The sequence below is a fragment of the Aspergillus pseudotamarii genome (assembly GCF_009193445.1).
Source record: "Aspergillus pseudotamarii strain CBS 117625 unplaced genomic scaffold BDV38scaffold_11, whole genome shotgun sequence".
Lineage (NCBI taxonomy): Eukaryota > Fungi > Ascomycota > Eurotiomycetes > Eurotiales > Aspergillaceae > Aspergillus > Aspergillus pseudotamarii.
This window is the reverse complement of record NW_022475025.1, coordinates 643,023-660,107: the sequence shown is the minus strand read 5'-3', so window position 1 is coordinate 660,107 and position 17,085 is coordinate 643,023. Positions and strand designations below refer to the sequence as shown.

Below are 17,085 nucleotides of genomic sequence, written 5' to 3'. Positions count from 1 at the left end.
CTACCTAATTATCAAACATCGGAAATCAAAACTCGCTCTTCATGCGATTACCTTCTTCTCCCCTTTCACCTTTCTTTATTACTGTCGATTTTTGCTTGGCTTTGACGCCAAGGGATTAATTTCAAAGGAGGAAAGCTATAAGATCTGCAATAAGTTAGGTATGTACATAGTACGTAGTTACCTTTCTAAACAGTAACTACCACTCAATCCAGATCCTCTGCATATCTAATCAGCCAGGAGCATGAATGCTACCAGTAATGGGATTAATTCTCTAGTAGTACGGTACTGGATTACTTTTCTATGCAATACGATCAAAGTACTCCATACTATATCGATGTAATAAAAGCAAGGGGCATGGAGCTAATGAAGAGACCGGAATGAAACTAAGGCTAAAACTGAGTAATAGTTGATGCCGCGGCGGTATTACCATACTCTTTATAGTCTGTACCAATAGTTATTAGGATCTATTCTTAATAATATAAGTATTTCATCTCGCTTGATTTCTCCCACCCCCCTTAGTATTTTACTTAGGCAGTCCTTTTAATCTCCCCTTCTACTAATTGACCAATATGTAAGAGGCTCACTCGGTGTACGGGTACTGCAGAATGAATATTACCACTGTTCCTGCTGTTACCTACGTGTTGATTCAGGTTTCGCTTTTACCAGAGTCGAGATGATCAACTAAGTGGACTGGAGCGACTCATCCCACCCACTACACTTTCACTAGATGGTAGGGACTAATCTGGTGGGGAAAGAAGAGAAGCACTTAGAAATATTTAGTGCGGTAAAGTAGACCACTGTACGATGCAGTCTGTAGTGAATCTTTGAGTCAGCATGCTGTACAAGGTCGTATGTGTCACTATGTATGTACTTCGTAGGTATTATTGTCTTGGATACAGGCGTGAGGGTCATATTTAAGCTATACGGAGTAGTGTATAGATTTATACGAGGGAAATCGGTGATGAGCATACCGATGCCTCTTTTTGTTTCAAGCTATTCTTTTTCTTAATCTTATTTGATTATTCATTTTAATATTGATGAAAGAGAAAAAATTGTATTCGCCATCGACACGTCTGTCATAATGATGCATAATGCAAACTTTTTGCCATCTCTTGTCATAGCGTGTGTTTTTTTTTTTTTTTTTTTTTTTTTTTTTTTTTTTTTTTTTTTTTTTTTTTTTTTTTTTATGTTTTCCGGGTTCTCCCCCCATAGGGAAGTATAATGGATGTATGTACTATGACATTATTTCGCCTTACCCATTTCCTTTTTTGGTTTTCAATTTTTATTTTCTAGGAGGATTTGTTCTGCTTGAATGTTCTGCAACGCATCCACACCCATGACGCAACCACGTGACAGGTTTGGAGTCCTGACTTGGGCGCCTTTCCCTTGACGACTCTTGACCGTCGCCCGACAAGCCTTCCCCTCCGTATGACTGCTTTGCCTACTGACTCTTTTGTCTCTCTCTTCTTTTTTCTCTCCCTTCAGTTGTTGTGCTTTGCTTGCGTGTGCTTTATTCTCCTCGCTCTCTTTGGTACCTCTCTCGCTTTTGGGACTGAGCAGTTTTTTGCCGTACTCGACTCCATCCAAACCCAAAGCAGAGCCCACCTCTCCCTTCCACCCGCCAAAGGGTTGGTTTTCCTGTTGTCTGCCCGCCTACACTCACTCTCCTCTCCCCAGACGGGTAAAAAAGGGAAATTAAAAAAAAAAAAAAGGGAATATAATTTTTTTTTCTAAGTTCCCTTACGAAAATTTATTTTTAAAAGAAGGTTTTCAGGAACAAAAACTTCCGAGGGAGAGGGGAGACTAAAAAAGAATAATAACTAAGAAATAAATTCCAGCCAGGGCAGAGAAAAAAAAAGAAAAAAAAATAAAAATAAAGGGAAATAATATTTCCCTATTATCTCTTTTATCATCCACGCCATTTTCCTTCTTTGAACGCATCTCAGATTCTGTCGCCGATTGTCACGACCTCAAACGACTTTGCATCCATGCTCTGAGGCTTGCTTGTTTCGTCTTGTCCACCCAACGTATGTTTAATCCGAACAGTACTTCCTTACCTTGACTTACAAACCACAATCCACCGACACCCCTCCTCCCTCCTCCCTCTTTCCCTCCCTCTCTCTTCCTTTCCCTTTTCTCACCTTCGGACAAACACCCATTCCATCATCCACTTTATTCCTGTTGGGCTTCCCACAATTTTCACCCTAATTTGGTGTACTTCTTTCCCATCTTCTTAAAAAAAAAGCAAAATTTATACTTGTCATTTGATTTAACATTTGTTTCTTATCTTTCGCTATCTCCGTCTTTTTTCTTTTCTTTTTGCTTTTTACTTTTTCTTTTCTAGAATAAACTCTCTTCGATCCTCCTCCCCTCCCTCATTTTAACCACACTCAACTCGAAACCCCCATATATTCCCCCCCCCCTCCCCACTTTCCCTTCCCCTCTGATTGTCGCAGAAGCAAAAGTCAAAAGAGAGAGAGAGAGGGAGAGGGAGAGAAAAGCCTCCAGATCATTTCATGCGTGGCAGAAAAGACAGTTGTTGACCCATCGTCTCGAAAAAGGCAGAGCGATGATTAGCCTCAGGGTGGAACAGCACTCAGATTCTCCGAGACCCCGTCAAGACCATTTTTTCCGTGGAAACGACGACAGCAGAGCCTTCGACGGCAATGCCGATTGCCAGTGAGAGCAGCACTACCGTCAACCCCGTGACTACCACCATGACAACATTTTCCGCCCCAGTAACCGCACCTAGATCGATGCCCAACAATCAGTCTGCGTTGGCGGCATCCTTCACCAATTTCCTCACCGTTTCAATACACCAAATCTTATTTCTCCGTTCGGTCTATCCTCGAGCGACTTTTTTGCCCGTTCGGGCCTACAACTATCCGGTCCGACAGTCCCGTCACCCGAAAGTGTGTGATTATATCAATGACGCGTCAATTGCGGTCGGGACAGAGATCTTGAAGGGCACAATCACCGCAGTCAGTATCATCATTTCATCTCTCCGCACCAACCAGCCCCTCGAGCGATATGCTTTTGATCTGTCGGGTTTCCCCCGCGTCCCCGCTGGAGAGATCAATACCACCTTTGAAGATAGAAAGGAAGATTCATCCAAACCAGGTGCCCCCTTATCGGATCGGGGTTCCGCTCCTCCGCCAGTTGACCTCGAGGCGCAGTTTCGTGCCTGTCTCGCCAGATTGGCCTCCGCTTGCGCCCGATTGACTCCTTTGCCCCGGGATGACGAGTTTAGCTTCACAGTCTGCATCGAAGTTCGGGAAGATGCCTTGCCCCCTGCGGGTACTACAACAGAAGAACAGACTTGGATTGTGGCCGAGCCGGGCAAAGTCCATCTCCGGTCGTGTACCGCACCGTATTCCGTTTCCAAACTTCGAAACGGCGAGCCACAGCAGCCTCCCCCCCGAGTATCGAACGGTCGCGCCAAAACGGTGCCTGTACGACGTGTAGAAGCCGGTGAGCTTCGTTTGGAATTATGGGTGGAAGAGGCACGACAGAAATTTAATGAGCCGGTGGATTCAGAACATCCCCCATGAATCTGACTTTCTGTTCAACTTGATTTTCTATATTCTCGCCTCTGTTCATCTAGTCGTTTCATTTTCTTTTTCCTCAGACATGTTTTTGCACCTTACCATCTTTTCTCCCGTTTATCTCACTCTTGTTTTAGCGTGACCAATGATCGAACATACATGATGGATGAGGGCATAGGGAATTGTCGTCCAAGTGAGTGGCGCAAATATATAAAATGGGGAGCGGACGATTTTTGGGACTCGCATGGCATTACATAGATCTGGTTCATATCTTTCATTTCCTGTTCTTCACTGCTCCGTCTTTTTTATCCGTCACGTTCCTTCTCCATCTGTTCCTCACTACCATCTTCTGTTCTTTTCTTCGCCTACCTTTCTTTATATCTTGACTACTTTTCTCTCCAATATGTTCTCTTTGCTCCCTCGGACTGTTTCACTTCCATACCATTTCCTCTTGTATTTCTCTCGTCTCCTTTGTCGAACACTCTCCTACTACATGATCCTAGCAAATTCAAATATCTAGCAACTAGCTACCAGACCAGTCCCCCGTCTTGTCAGCACCACCGTTAGTGAAGATCTTTCGAGTCCTGTCCTGTCCGTAATTGATAATATTATCCCCTTGATTGTGGCAGTCTGACATTTTTTGTGCTGTTCCTCTCATTTCATATGTGTTCTACATTTTCCTTTGCTCTTTTGGCTTACTGGTCCTGTCACGTTGAGTCTTGGAAAAGCGTTTCATTCTGCATGTAGCATGTCTTGATGCTTGGATATGGCTGATAATGAGATGCAGGCACCCAGAACTTCGAAGCAGGAGAATTTTAGACGAGATTAAAAGGACGATCGTGGCTATCCACACGTGAAACCTGGGTGGAAAGGTACATGTAACCAACTGGTGGGCTCTAGAAGGGTTTTCGCTTTTGTTCCTTGTCACCCAGAGAAAGAATGCCTGAAATCGATCATGAAGCGAACGTTTGCATATGTGAAGGGTGACCCAGTCCCCGATTCTATCTAAACCCGTGTTTGCTTCATTGGGAGGGTGAATTGTTCGAGTTTTGTTCTGCTACCTGGTACATACTGTTTTCTGCCTCTGTTTACGTCGTTCATTACTTTGTGATGATTGATGGCAATGAAGTTATTGAGTTAGACTACGTATTTTTGCATCCTTTTAGTCCATGTTTACTTCTGTATATATCGATCTCCAGTGTCTGATCTGACCTATAGTAAGTAGTTCCGAATGGGTAAAGAACGGCCCTAATGTAGACCAGCAAAGTCTAAATGTCTGTCTAGAGACCATAAAAATGCTAGCGTAGGTATAGGCTGATGATACTATAAGCATAAATGAGACATTCTGAAACAATAGGAACCGCACTAAGAGCCGCAAGTGGCTGGCGGGCTGTGGCTGCCTCCATCTATATATATGCGCCCGGTTTCCGTCATAGGTGGTACCCTCTTCAATTTGGAAGAGATCTGACATGCTACTACTTTTGGGCTTTGAATACTTATAGATAGACTACCGGCTGCATTGTGAGAAATGGCTTCTGTAGTGTTGTGGTGGCCGTCAACCGAAATTGAGGTCTTCCAATATCAGTTCCAATCTCTTGAGTTTGGTTTACCAACACTCTCTAGTAATTTTGCATCGCGATGGGGACCCATTTCCCATCTATAGTGGAGACCAGAGATTGTCAGGTGTAGTGCGTTCGACATGCATTTATATAGTCTATACAGTAGTAATTTGACAATTCCATGTAACAAAACTTGATCAAAAGAAAGTCCATGCTTAGCTTAAATACTTGCCAGAGCAAAAATAATCATTTACTACGCATACAAATTCCCCGGAAATAACACAAGACATCTGGCATTAACTCCGCAGCGGGAGCAGCCGCATACTACTTCTGCTCTACGTCATTTTTTATGGGAGTCGGTGTAGTCAGACCACCTGCTAGGTATGGACTTAGTTCTACCTATATGGGCATGCTAAGCACACGTCATCTCTAGATGTATATCCATCGCACTTTGCTTCATTGAGACGGGGAATGGCTGTTTTAGTCGATCTATACGATGCATTTCTGGGGAATCTAGTTACTTAGGACACTTACGCTAATTAATGCCTTACAGTTTGGGGATCCAAAAACATCGCAAGTTGCAGAGTGTGTCGCACTGGATGGTGTGGGTGATGGGGCAAAGACAGAGAGAGACGTGGTATAACTGGGTGATTAATAAAACGACGTATAATACAGCTGTCGAGAATGAAAATCAGGCCTTTAAGACCACTAGAGCGTGCCTCCCACGGCCGTAATAACGGTAGATCTACCCTGTCTGAATTGCCACGTTAATTTGCAGGTTGTATGGGCGAAAGGCCAGGATCCTTTCCTGGATGAAGGTTCGTCATGATAATTCAAATCAAGGCAGAGAAGAATCTTCCGGCATTAGGGGACTGTACATACTTCCACCAATAGCGCCTGTTGAAGGCTATAAACTAAAGTACATCTTGGATTTCCAGGTATGAACTGCTGTCACTACCTGGCAGGGTGTGGTTGGCTGTGCTGTCTCCATACTGGTACTCCACTTACCCTACAGTTCATAGAATCTATCCTCGATATTCATAAAACATAAAAAATCTATACTCATACCGGCTTAGGGTTATTCGTCACAAGTTGTAAAAAGTCGCGCTGTCTTTTTGACGATGCCATCGACGAAGGTAGCTATCCCAAATGGCCACAGCATGCCTAAAAAGCACAACCTCAACGTTTCCGAACACTGCTATGATACCAAATTTACGAGGCCATGGCCACAATCATGGTGCTGCGACAGACATATTTACAAGACCGGTTTATCTTGGTGAAGGGAGGAGATATAGTTTCAATTCTCAAATGCCTGGGAGCTAGGGACACTGATTTTGAACTCCTGAAATCGATTACCGACCAGACAGACGCTGATCCAACTCTTGATATTGTACTGCATCTTTTGGTCGCTACTATATTGGCTTTGAGACAGGAATTATTTAGCAGTTAGAACAGCAGCCATACATACTCACTGTTCAAGAGAACTATAAGCGATATGATTCTGTGAAACTACCGCAGTCCAAGCGCTGACGATGTTCAAGGCATTGGTGTTCTAAAATGTACCAATAACCCCGCGTGACCAGCTGGACTACGCCTCGCAGAGCTGGGTCTGCATGACGTTCAATAGTCGAGTATTCACCAACGTCTCAAAAAATCATCGGGGAACCGGCTCTTGAGGGGATATTCACTCTGATGGATCGGACCACACGATGTCAGTTCTTCTGAAATGCGATGATATGAGGCCTGATAGTCCAGTCACTTTCCTGCACGAGAATAGAGAGACAACGGGGATGCCTGTCTCAGAAGTGGAGCCGGCCTTCGTCAAAGCACGGGTCCAGAATCGTCACTTTCTTGAAACACTAGTCTTTGTTGATCATGATTACAAGCATAGCGTAACGTCACTTCACCCGCTGTGTCCGTCATCAATTGCAAGTCGTGGTGTGCGAGTGGTGTTTACTCGCCGGCCAAAGATGGAGGAGCGTATTTCAGGAGATAGTGACTCGATGGCTCTCCACGCCGAATCTCCAGTGAAGATTCCCTTATGGCTTTCAATATATGCGACTTCATTCAGACTTTGCAGGGTTGATAAATATGGGTGGGCAAATTGTAGTGATTTCATGTTTTTGAGTGTCTCTCCGGTTGATATGACTACGTTAACATTCTGATTGGTTATTTCCACAGTAAAGAGATGACCTAGAATCTCAGGCAATTGACTCTCAGTGTGACAATCTAATAAGAAAACCCACTTCGGCCATTGCTTGACAGTTACTAGTTACAAGCCTTGACGCCTGTTTGAGATCATAAACTAGCGCACGTACAACATTTGGGTTGTAGGGGGTGGTACTTTCAAGACCAAAGGGAAATATCTAGGCCAAATGCGCTTTAGATTTTGAATGAACGATGAGTTCATAGCGTAGGGGCGATGAGCGTTCGGTAAGCGACATAGGTGTTCTCGTTGTAAAAAGCATTTTCAAAAATCTGAGAATCAAAGAACACTGACTGTAGAATGATTGAAGAAGGATGTAAACAACTGCGTGACTCCTTAAGCCTGCTGTGGTTGCCAAAGCGACGATCTCATTGGTAGGGGACTTGTGGATTATATCTTGATTAGAGAGGGAATGTGCATGCTTTCCATCGCGGATCACGCTGCTCAATCTTTGGTTCCAGGAAGGCACTTGTACAAGGTACCCAGAGTTTGCCCGCTAGACCTCTTACACCCCTGTGACCTCAGGTGTGATCCAGACTCGGCATTCAGTCCCGTCTCTAGTCTCAGAAAACGGTTCTCAGAGGGCCCACAACTACTTTATTTCTCCTATTCCTGGTGTGATTCAACTTTCAAATATGGACCAACTGAGCATACATACGTCCTGTATAGCGACGGGAACACCGATGGACGCGAACGAAGCGCTTAAAGACTTTCATCGTGACTACCCTCACATCATCTTCATCAGATTACAATGGCAGGACTACTCAGGAGTAATGCGTGCACTTGTTTTACCAATTGAGGAAATCTACATCATACTGGCGGAGGAGACGCAGCCATTCCATGTGCCTCCCCTCCTGTCTAACTGCTCCGTCACAAACCAATATCTTCCTGATGCAAGCGCCCGCCATGTGCAATGGCTGGTCCCAGACTGGTCTTCTATGCGACTAGCGTCCGAGCCCAAAAGTGCAATGGTGATGTGCGGAGTAGTGGGGACTACAATATCTAAGCCGGTGCCAAACGGAGACCTGTGTCCCCGGCGTGCGCTGGTGGATGTCGTGCGACAGGCGCGGGAGTTGTGGGGCTTGAGGTTCCTCGTCGGTTTCGAGGTTGAGTTCCAGGTGATGAAGATCTCGTCCGTGACAGGGGAGTATGTCAAGCACAGTCAAGGCCCAGGGAACTTTTCTGTGTCTGGCCTGCGGGATCCGTGCTACCGCGATGTGCAGCAATGCGTGCAACAACTATTGACGCTAGGGGTGCATATCCATGGAATACATTCGGAGGGCAAACGAGGGCAGTATGAAATCGCTCTGAAACCTCTACCACCGCTGCAGGCCGTGGATCAACTACATCTGGTGCACGATTATCTCAAAGATACCTTTGCCCAGCACGGCTATATGGTCACCATGGCACCGAAACCTGTAATCTCGGATCCACATACCATTGGACAACATATGCACCTCTCGTTGGAGTCTGTCAATGACGACCATGAAACGTCTTTCCTAGCCGGCATTCTCAAGCGTTTACCGATGATTTGCGCCTTCAGTCTACCCCACACGCTTTCTTACGAACGACGACTCCCGTTCTTGGCTGGGGAGACGGTATGCTGGGGAACTGAGGCGCGGATAGCGCCTATCCGGAAGATCGAGGCCAGTCATTGGGAGATAAGATGCATCGACGCAACTGCCAATATGTACCTGACCCTAGCTGCAATACTCGGCGCTGGATTGCTCGGTTTGGAAGGCCAAGAGCCTCTCCTTTGGCCAGACTTGGGCGATTTTACAATGGAATCCAAGACCTGGGAGGAACCGTTGCCTAGAACTCTGCAGGAATCGGTGGCATGGCTGGCTAGGAAGGCTGACGACTTCGGTACCATATTCGGTCTACCCTTGATACAGCGTTACATAGAGCTGAAGCAGTTCGAAATATCTCAAGTTGGAGGAATGGATCCAGTGAGGCTGAGAGAACTGTTCATCGAGCTATTCTAACTTTGCGCTGTATGTGCGGAGCAAGCGAGCTTAGATGAAGGTTCAGCTAACTAGATCGGACTGCTCGGAAAAGACCAGCAGTGCTCGGTGAGAATCTGATACGTATTTTTCAAACATCTCCATGTACCCAGTTTACCATTCTTGTTCTTGTTCTCTTTATTCGTGAACTATCTTTGCTTAGGTTAATTTTTGTTTTTATTGAGATTTTCAGTGAACGGTAATGTAAATGGAGAGTATGTAGCTATTCTGACCAGTTAAACCAAAAACCAAAAGTAGATCAAAATGTAGATCAGATTATGACTAGACGTGAACGAAACTTTCGACCGAAATGTTCCATGCCGATGCCAAATTCAAACACAGAAATAACCAGGACGTAGATATGTAATAGATGTGAGACGCAGATCCGTCATCTTCTAGTACTCACTGCACTGTCTCGTGTAGTCGACGCTGCGGATATCAGATTACAGGGTTTAGCCAGTTGAGTCGACAGTAACGGATGAAATCCCAAGCATGAAATTCGAGGTATAACACCCATTCCAAAAGGTGCAGGGCCGTTCAATACATTGCAAGCATTAGTCCTGAATGTGGTATTGTTTTTGTTTTTTGAACGATAGATCTGAAGCCCGTAGTGTGCAACTACATAGGTCCGGTTTCTCAGAAGTTGTACAATGGGCCATCCAGCCACAAGGGCGTATTCGCGTTTTGGCCAGGCATAGTACCAGTATCGTAGTTACCTAGTGCAGGGAACTGCGGCTGCTTTAAGTTGCCTGTAGCCTTCGTATCATCAATATTCGTCGTTAAGGGAAATGGGTCTGGAAGAAAGTCTTTCTGCCGAGGTGGAATAAAGCCATTGGCGCCTTGGGTAATTGCTGTAGCAGCATGTGGATTCCATTGAGGCTCGAATGCAGGCAGGGGACGTTGAGGGCCGGTATAAGCGAATGTGGGTTCAAATGGAACAAACTGCGGAAGATTAGGGAATGCTTCTCTCGGCACTTGCATTCTTTGATAGCCTAGTTGCGGTAGAATATCTTGAATCTGGTTCGGCAAAGGCTCTTGTGTCTGCCGCCCCGTAGGCCATAGTCCTGGTTGAGTGCGTCGGGGCTTTGGCTTTGAACGAGGTTTGGTATCCCTCCTATCCATTCGAAGGTCTTCCTCCACCAAGTCGGGGTTTTCCCTCAAGACCTTGTCAATGGCTGTCCTCTGGGCTTGCTCAACTTCAGCCTCAAATCGCTTCGGCTTGCGATCATCGTGAGTATCGCAGTAAGTGGGAGGCTTGCCAAAATGGTCGTACTGTTCGCGTGAAATGTCCTTCTTGCATATATAGCACATCACACACAAGCACTTGCTGCAGGTCATTTTGTTACATCCCATATCTTTAATGATTTTAACGTTGCATTTGGGGCAGTTCCGTATCAGAGCCTCGCTCATTGCCTCTTCAACTACGTGGCGTGCGGGAAGTCCCCTATCTGTCCTTGTCTCATCGCAAGTCTTTGGTATGTGGCTTTTGCCTTTGCACAAACGGCAGCTAACTGTTTCACAAGAGGGATTGCAGCAGCGAAACTCTCTGTCTTCTTCCACCGGGGGACAGATTCCCTTGAAATCGCAGAACGGACAGCTTTCGAGTCCCTCTAAGCCGGCTTGCTCGACTTCATCTTGTTGCTGAAGGTCGTCCAGCTTCCCCATCAATGAGGAGCCCAACGCTTTCTTCAGATAGTCACGGGCGAATTTGGCCTTGCAATCACTCATGTCAAGGCACTCTAACTTGTACCTCATCATTCCGATTTGTGTCTCTGCAGTTTTTCGGATGCATCTGAAGCAGAAAAAGTGGACAGTTGCACCTTCGCAAGGAACCACTCTATTTGAGGGGAAGTCGGAATAGCAACACTGGCACTCCACAAGATTGCCTGACCGTGTGTGTTCCTCTTCATTGAATTTATCCGCCTCCTCTTCTTCCTTTCGCTTTCGGTGAGCAGCTTTCCGTATGGTCAACAGATTTTACGTTCTACTATGACAGCAACAAACGCTTACCAGTATCTTTCGCAGCCCTCCTTTTCGCAGCATTTAGTTCCGATATCAAGTCATGGTCCCACGTCCTCGTTAACTCCACGGATGGCCTTGGCCGCTTTAATCTGAGGTGTGGTGATTGTATCCCTGGGTAAATATACTCCTGATAAAGTGTTAGGTAAGCTGAATACAGTCCTTTCTTGCTAGAAATAAGTTGTCGGATCTGTGGAATAGAAATCCACAGAAATTCCTGTGCCAGTATGTCGCATCTGTAACAACGGTTAGCAAGCACATGCAGACGGAGAGCCAAGATGAACTCACGCTTGTTTACGATAATCATGAGCATCATGAAGCGCTCTAGGTATTGTCCAGTGGTCATCATCCTCATCTCCTTCTTTGGTCTTCCTTTTAAGCTTCTCCTGCTTTGGATAAGATGGATTCTCGAGAATCTCTTCGATAATTGTCTCTTTGACCAGGAACAACCCGAAAGCGATAAAAGGTGTATTACCGCCGTCGGCCGACATCGTATCCTTGTGTCGAGCTATTAGCTCCTCTACATATTGGTGGCTAATGTCAGGGAATATCTCCAAGATCTGGGGCAGCAATGCTGCGTCAGTAGTCGGCGCGGGAGTAGGGCCATCCAAGACCGTCAGTGCGGGGTTTGTGGTATGACGTGACGGTGTTAGGATATCATCAAGGCCTATGGGAAGAGACTCGTTAATCAGACCTGCAGTTTCCACGGCCGCACTGGGACAGTGGCTTCTCATTTTCTTTGCAGGTCTTGCAGCAGGAAGAGAAGGCTCGTTCCACTCAAAGCCCAGCTCATCGTTCTGCCCGTCGAGTCCACAATGCATATGGTGGATCTCACCCAACAGTAGTCTCTCATCGCCAAAAGGGACACTTAAGTCGTCGACAGTCTGGTTCCACGGGTATCCAATTCCCATGGGATCCCCATCCATCTTGGGTGATTTCAGACGGTTGAGGTGTTTTTTACGATGGCGAAGCTGCGCAGAGAAGATTTTAGAAAGGAACCGCATTATCAAGGTCAGGCAAAAAGAATGATCAATAAGAGATACGGAGCCCTGATTGTAAGGAGGAATCATGAACATGAGAAGGAACTCTGGTCAAGCTTTAATGGGGGTCATAGTGATGGAATACATCGCATCCAAGTACAAGGACCCAGTCATTATGACAAAAGCATAGCGCCACGGAAATAAACGGGACTTAAATGGTTTACAAAATTAAGAGAAATTTTCAAAGTGAATTCTGGTGGTCCAGATCGATATAACTTCTCCCACGGCATGAAAAGAAGTGTAAGACATCGAACGGAGCAGAACGAAACATACTTCACCTCAGGTGAGAAGCATCCACACATTAGGATCCTCTTTTCTTTTGCTTTCCTTTGAATTAGCCTTCACTCCCCTTGAAATAAGCTTTGAGGCCTTTTTCCTAGCACCGATCTGTATACTCGGCAGCAATATCCGTGGGGCTTGAAGAAGATCGCCCGAGTGGGAAAGGTGTAAATAGGGGAAGCTTAAACGGACGAATGTCGCGGTGGGGCTCTCAAGAGTGGACTCGCGGTTTACCCCAGAATTATGGTCTCATCATGGATTCTGGAGGCGAGAATGTGGTAAATAAGCTGACCGTCATACAAATGCCAGAATGGGGTCGACCAATTCACTGTAACAATGTAGAATCTAAACATATCATCCCATCAAGACAACAGCTCAAGGTAACAGTAGTTTAGTTATCATCAGGTGGTGTGTGGTGGGATCTCAGGTGAAAGCTTGCTGGCAGTAAGCTAGACCGCCTGCTGCTTTGGAAGATCGTACTGTGTATCTCCTCCGCATGGATGACTAATATCCGTTGATAACGTGAACCATTTTGAAGGCCATAATTTACCGCTAAGGAAACTGGGTGCTGTAGGAGTGGACTACAACCTGAGATATGGATCAATAAGATACCATCTAACGTAAGGTATTGTAAGATTAAAAGAAGGCGAAAGAGGACCACCTCAGGTGCCTGTCGCATATGATACATGCAATATAGCCGTTCAGAGGTTACAATTGGATCCCTTACTTTGTCTCCGCGCCCTCACTACGTCATGGTCTTCATCGTATAGCCTTTAGAGGCAGGTACATCCCCAGCTGAGTCAACTTTGTACCGCTTCGCATCGCTTGTCGTCGGCAGGCGTGACAAACAGAAACAATCCCCCGGCCAAAGGGGTCTTGGTCTCTACTATAACTACCCCCAGTTCTTTTGGTTCAATGATATATACATACATCTGTCCTCAAGAGCTATCTCAATTTAGCTCCAAACAGTTACCCTCGCCCGAACATCACGACGAGTACCCGTCATCATCTTATATAACCCCCCACCATAATATCATATCCGGCTTTGTTTCGCATTGGTGCGCTTGATTTGGAGAAAAATCGAACTGTTCGCATTGTGTCCATTATGATTGCTGCTGACAACTCCTATCTTGACAATGCTGCCCTGCCATCGGGCGAATCCCCGGAATTAGTCCTAGTGCAAGCGACACCGGAGGAACGTATCGCAGCTATAAAGCTGAATAGCCCAGCTTGGAAGGGTCCCTTGGACCTTGATGCGTATATAGCACGAGAGAATCACTTAGCCCAGCAAGCGTTGACCAAGGATGGCTTGACGAGTTGGTTGTTGGTCGTCCGAGGCCAACCAGAAGGCGAACGGACAATCCTTAGCTCCTGCGAGACATACAAAAAGAAAGCAATCTTGGCGCAAAACGGAAAAGTGGAACATGTGTCCGCCCTCAGTATCGGCAGTGTTTTCTGTCGACCTGAATTTAGAGGCAAGGGCTATGCGAAAAGAATGATGCAGGAATTGGTCAAGAAAATAGACGTGTGGCAAACGGAGCCCAAGGCCACCAACAGAATGCCATTCAGTTTGTTATATTCTGATATTGGAAAGAAGTTCTATGCTCAATTCGGCTGGATGCCCTATCCCTCTACACATTTCAGCCTTCCCCCATTGCCAAAGGATGAATATGATCGAGCCATTGTTCGGGGAAACCTTCCAAAGGCAAGGACCTTGGTTGCAGAAGATGTGCACCGTTTTATGTGCAACAATGACGTGGTTCAAAAGGAGCTAGATATCCTCCGCGTCGCATCCCAGAAGTCTGCCAGTGCCAAAGTAGCGGTGGCCCCAGACTTTGACCATTTTAAATGGCACTGGGCAAGGGAGGAATATTACGCAAAGATTCTCTTCAAGGACAGAGCACCGCCACTGATCAAGGGTGCAGGTGATGAACAGTCCAAAGTATACTGTGCGTGGAATAGAAACTTTGGTGAAACTCCAGAGGAAAACACTCTGTACATCCTGAGGTGGGTGTACGACGAACCAACTTCACCAGAGGAAACAGAAAAAACCGCAAAAGCCATGGCTGCAATCATAAGACGCGCCCAACTAGAGGCGCACGCATGGAATATGTCGAAGGTCCAGTTCTGGAATCCAACTCCAGTGCTGGAGAGGGCTGTTGCCATTCTAGACCCTACGGCGCAGGTCGTCCATCGGGAGCAGGACAGCGTAGCCTGCTTGAGGTGGAGTGGCGCCGAGCAAGGCAAGGACGTTGAGTGGCTCTGGAATGAGAAGTACGCTTGGTGCTGAATATCGGCCAGATTTGCATTTCTCGGCGAGTAATGCATGGCATTAATAGAGGGGGTGGCTATCTAGAGTAAACCGGCTCAAACATAGAGGCGACGCTCGAGCCCTCGCGGACTTGGCTTAGCGTTTCTGGCGTTTCTGGTTCTTGAATAACTCGTGCCAGTTTCTTGTCTTCTTGGCTGCTGTCGCAGCACTAGCATCTGTCGAGACATTTTTCTTTATTTTCTGGCGGTCAGTGCGATAAACGAAGCAGATCGTCGTGGGATCTGGGTGCTTGTATGAGTTTTCCTGCGTATAATGTCAGATACCGTAACCTCTAGGAAGCATAGAGATCAATGCAGCGAGTAACCAAGCTAGCAGGTGCTCCACTTACCGTCAATTTCGAGAATGCAACATCGTTCCGCCAGGACTCAGGGAGGAGATCCTTCCAAGCATTCAGAAATTCACTTCGACCGATGCCAGAAGCAGTGGTCGGCGCCATAGCCTCCAGATAAGTCTCTCCAACCCACTGCGTACAGCGTGCCCTATCAATACTAGCCCCTATATCCACGAAAACGTCAGTTCAAAGGCACATCCACCAATCCAACCCCTCCAGCAACGTAAAGAAAAAGATACTCACACTTCAGATCCTCGAACAAGCGCCCATCCCCAACCTCACAAACCCTCCTAACAACACCCTCAAGCAATGCCTTCGGGAAAGGCTCCTCCCCCTCATCAAGCACCGATCTCCACAAATCCTGCACCAAGAACTGTTTACCCAGATCAATCCCCTGCAACACAGCCCCCTCAACCAACCGTCTCCACACATCCAACTTGACTCTCGCCGACGGCCTCCGACACCAACCCGCAACATCCTCCCCACTACCCCCGCGCCCGAGCACAAACGCACAAAGCTCAATCCACCCCGCCTCACACTGCGCCCGCGACACAGGAACATCAGCAAAGACCCTGCGAATCACGCCCTCCCGTTGCTCCTCCTCCTCTTGCTGCTGCGCCGCTCCCTCCACCTCATCATACACAGGCAATATTCTCTCCAGGACAGGGACCGCCGAGAACCCCTCCGGCGGCGTATGTAGTTCAAGCGTCGACCCGCATTTCGCGATAGCGGTCATCGTCTCGACGAGGTTTAATTCGTCGTCATCATCGCCGCCGACGATGTTAATGTCTCCTCTTTGGACACCGGAGTCGCTTGGTCGGATTATGTGGATCGAGTTTGAGGATTGGACTTGGCGAACGAGGTAGGTTTTCGTCGGCGTGCAGAGGTTCACATATTCGCGGTTTTCGAGATCGGTAGTTGTCGTTGTTTGTTGGGGGATAGGGGATTTCAGTTCGACACTTAAGAATTTTTAGTCAGTTTGTTTCGGAGAGGTTCAAGTATTGTTGTAAGGATGGGGAGGATCAGCACGTGGCGTACGTTGGAGCTTCTTTCGATGTGAGCAGATCAGCTAGTTCGGGTGGTAGCTCGAGTAATTTGAATCCCTGCTGAGGGGTTGTGTGGGTGAAAAGAATGCTGGAAGCAGATTGAGTAGACATTATGATATTTTGATCTTGGTTCGAGTAGGGGTGGGGAAGGGGTATATTGACATTCAATCGGTATGCGATCGCAGATGTTATACCTATCGAGGGAATAATTGAAATGGTACGTTTGGACGCGATTCATACGCGCGTGCTGGTTCCCGACGAGATTGACGCACAGACCACTGCTTAATGAATTTGTTCAATGCCAGATCTAGAAGTCGACAAGATAAGACACATGAAAACCCAAGCCCTAGGGGACACTACAACATCTACATGAAAAGCTGACAATCAAAGGCAGTATATTCTAGTAAAAATGAGACAGCCACAATCTGATGGGCACTGAAGCTAGGGGCTAATGATGCGGAGTAAGTACGACGTAGTGGAGACACACACCACATGATGTTCTGGGAGTGGTCGGGGCTATAAGCAGAGGAATATGTGAATGGATCATCATAAGTCCCAATGTAGGTTGTTAAGTCAGATATATACCTATAGGAACAGCGTCACAAGCTCAAGGCAAAAAAGAAAAGAGAAAGCAAAAGAGAGAGGGGTAGCCCCCGGCGAGGCTCGAACTCGCAACCTTAAGATGGCTTGGAAGCTAGAAGTCTTACGCGCTACCATTGCGCTAC

At 46.6% G+C, this 17,085-nt stretch overlaps 6 protein-coding genes across 6 annotated transcripts; 4 read left to right on the top strand and 2 right to left on the bottom strand.

Moving 5' to 3' along the window:
* Positions 1-2,717: 2,717 nt before the first annotated feature.
* Positions 2,718-3,551, top strand: BDV38DRAFT_269163 (putative mitotic spindle checkpoint protein (Mad2B); the record flags this gene model as incomplete). Its single annotated transcript, XM_032056913.1, has 1 exon — positions 2,718-3,551. One exon carries the CDS (start codon positions 2,718-2,720, stop codon positions 3,549-3,551), a length of 834 nt encoding a protein of 277 aa, XP_031916703.1.
* A 119-nt stretch (positions 3,552-3,670) lies between these two features.
* On the top strand, positions 3,671-4,555 carry BDV38DRAFT_20324 (uncharacterized protein). Its single transcript, XM_032052489.1, has 2 exons — positions 3,671-3,998; positions 4,333-4,555. The coding sequence occupies exons 1-2, from the start codon at positions 3,790-3,792 to the stop codon at positions 4,400-4,402; spliced, it is 279 nt and encodes a 92-aa protein (XP_031916702.1). The 5' UTR covers positions 3,671-3,789; the 3' UTR covers positions 4,403-4,555.
* Positions 4,556-7,526: 2,971 nt separating this feature from the next.
* Positions 7,527-9,474, top strand: BDV38DRAFT_290288 (uncharacterized protein; the record flags this gene model as incomplete). The annotated part of the gene is made up of 2 exons (XM_032061452.1): positions 7,527-7,530; positions 7,980-9,474. 2 exons carry the CDS (start codon positions 7,527-7,529, stop codon positions 9,293-9,295), a joined length of 1,320 nt encoding a protein of 439 aa, XP_031916701.1. The 3' UTR covers positions 9,296-9,474.
* Positions 9,475-9,525: 51 nt separating this feature from the next.
* On the bottom strand, positions 9,526-12,972 carry BDV38DRAFT_240056 (E3 ubiquitin-protein ligase RNF216). Its single transcript, XM_032053848.1, has 4 exons — positions 12,646-12,972; positions 11,621-12,303; positions 11,324-11,568; positions 9,526-11,268 (listed from the first exon to the last, which is right to left on the bottom strand). The coding sequence occupies exons 2-4, from the start codon at positions 12,256-12,258 to the stop codon at positions 9,950-9,952; spliced, it is 2,202 nt and encodes a 733-aa protein (XP_031916700.1). The 5' UTR covers positions 12,259-12,303; positions 12,646-12,972; the 3' UTR covers positions 9,526-9,949.
* A 530-nt stretch (positions 12,973-13,502) lies between these two features.
* BDV38DRAFT_20245 (uncharacterized protein) lies at positions 13,503-15,175 on the top strand. Its single transcript, XM_032052476.1, has one exon. The coding sequence runs from the start codon at positions 13,757-13,759 to the stop codon at positions 14,939-14,941; it is 1,185 nt and encodes a 394-aa protein (XP_031916699.1). The 5' UTR covers positions 13,503-13,756; the 3' UTR covers positions 14,942-15,175.
* BDV38DRAFT_269159 (putative sister chromatid cohesion protein Dcc1) lies at positions 15,059-16,471 on the bottom strand (the record flags this gene model as incomplete). Its single annotated transcript, XM_032056912.1, has 4 exons — positions 15,059-15,226; positions 15,312-15,478; positions 15,558-16,273; positions 16,353-16,471. 4 exons carry the CDS (start codon positions 16,469-16,471, stop codon positions 15,059-15,061), a joined length of 1,170 nt encoding a protein of 389 aa, XP_031916698.1.
* Positions 16,472-17,085: the final 614 nt, after the last annotated feature.

Bases quoted from the DNA above. Each gene is read 5' to 3' on its own strand.
- BDV38DRAFT_20324 (XM_032052489.1), top strand. From the start codon at position 3,790: ATGGCATTACATAGATCTGGTTCATATCTTTCATTTCCTGTTCTTCAC. The intron at 3,999-4,332 runs GTATTTCTCTCG...AATGAGATGCAG, and splicing joins CTTCCATACCATTTCCTCTT to GCACCCAGAACTTCGAAGCA.
- BDV38DRAFT_240056 (XM_032053848.1), bottom strand. From the start codon at position 12,258: ATGGATGGGGATCCCATGGGAATTGGATACCCGTGGAACCAGACTGTC. The intron at 11,569-11,620 runs GTGAGTTCATCT...CCGTTGTTACAG, and splicing joins CATGATTATCGTAAACAAGC to ATGCGACATACTGGCACAGG. The intron at 11,269-11,323 runs GTAAGCGTTTGT...CCATACGGAAAG, and splicing joins GAGGGCTGCGAAAGATACTG to CTGCTCACCGAAAGCGAAAG.
- BDV38DRAFT_20245 (XM_032052476.1), top strand. From the start codon at position 13,757: ATGATTGCTGCTGACAACTCCTATCTTGACAATGCTGCCCTGCCATCG.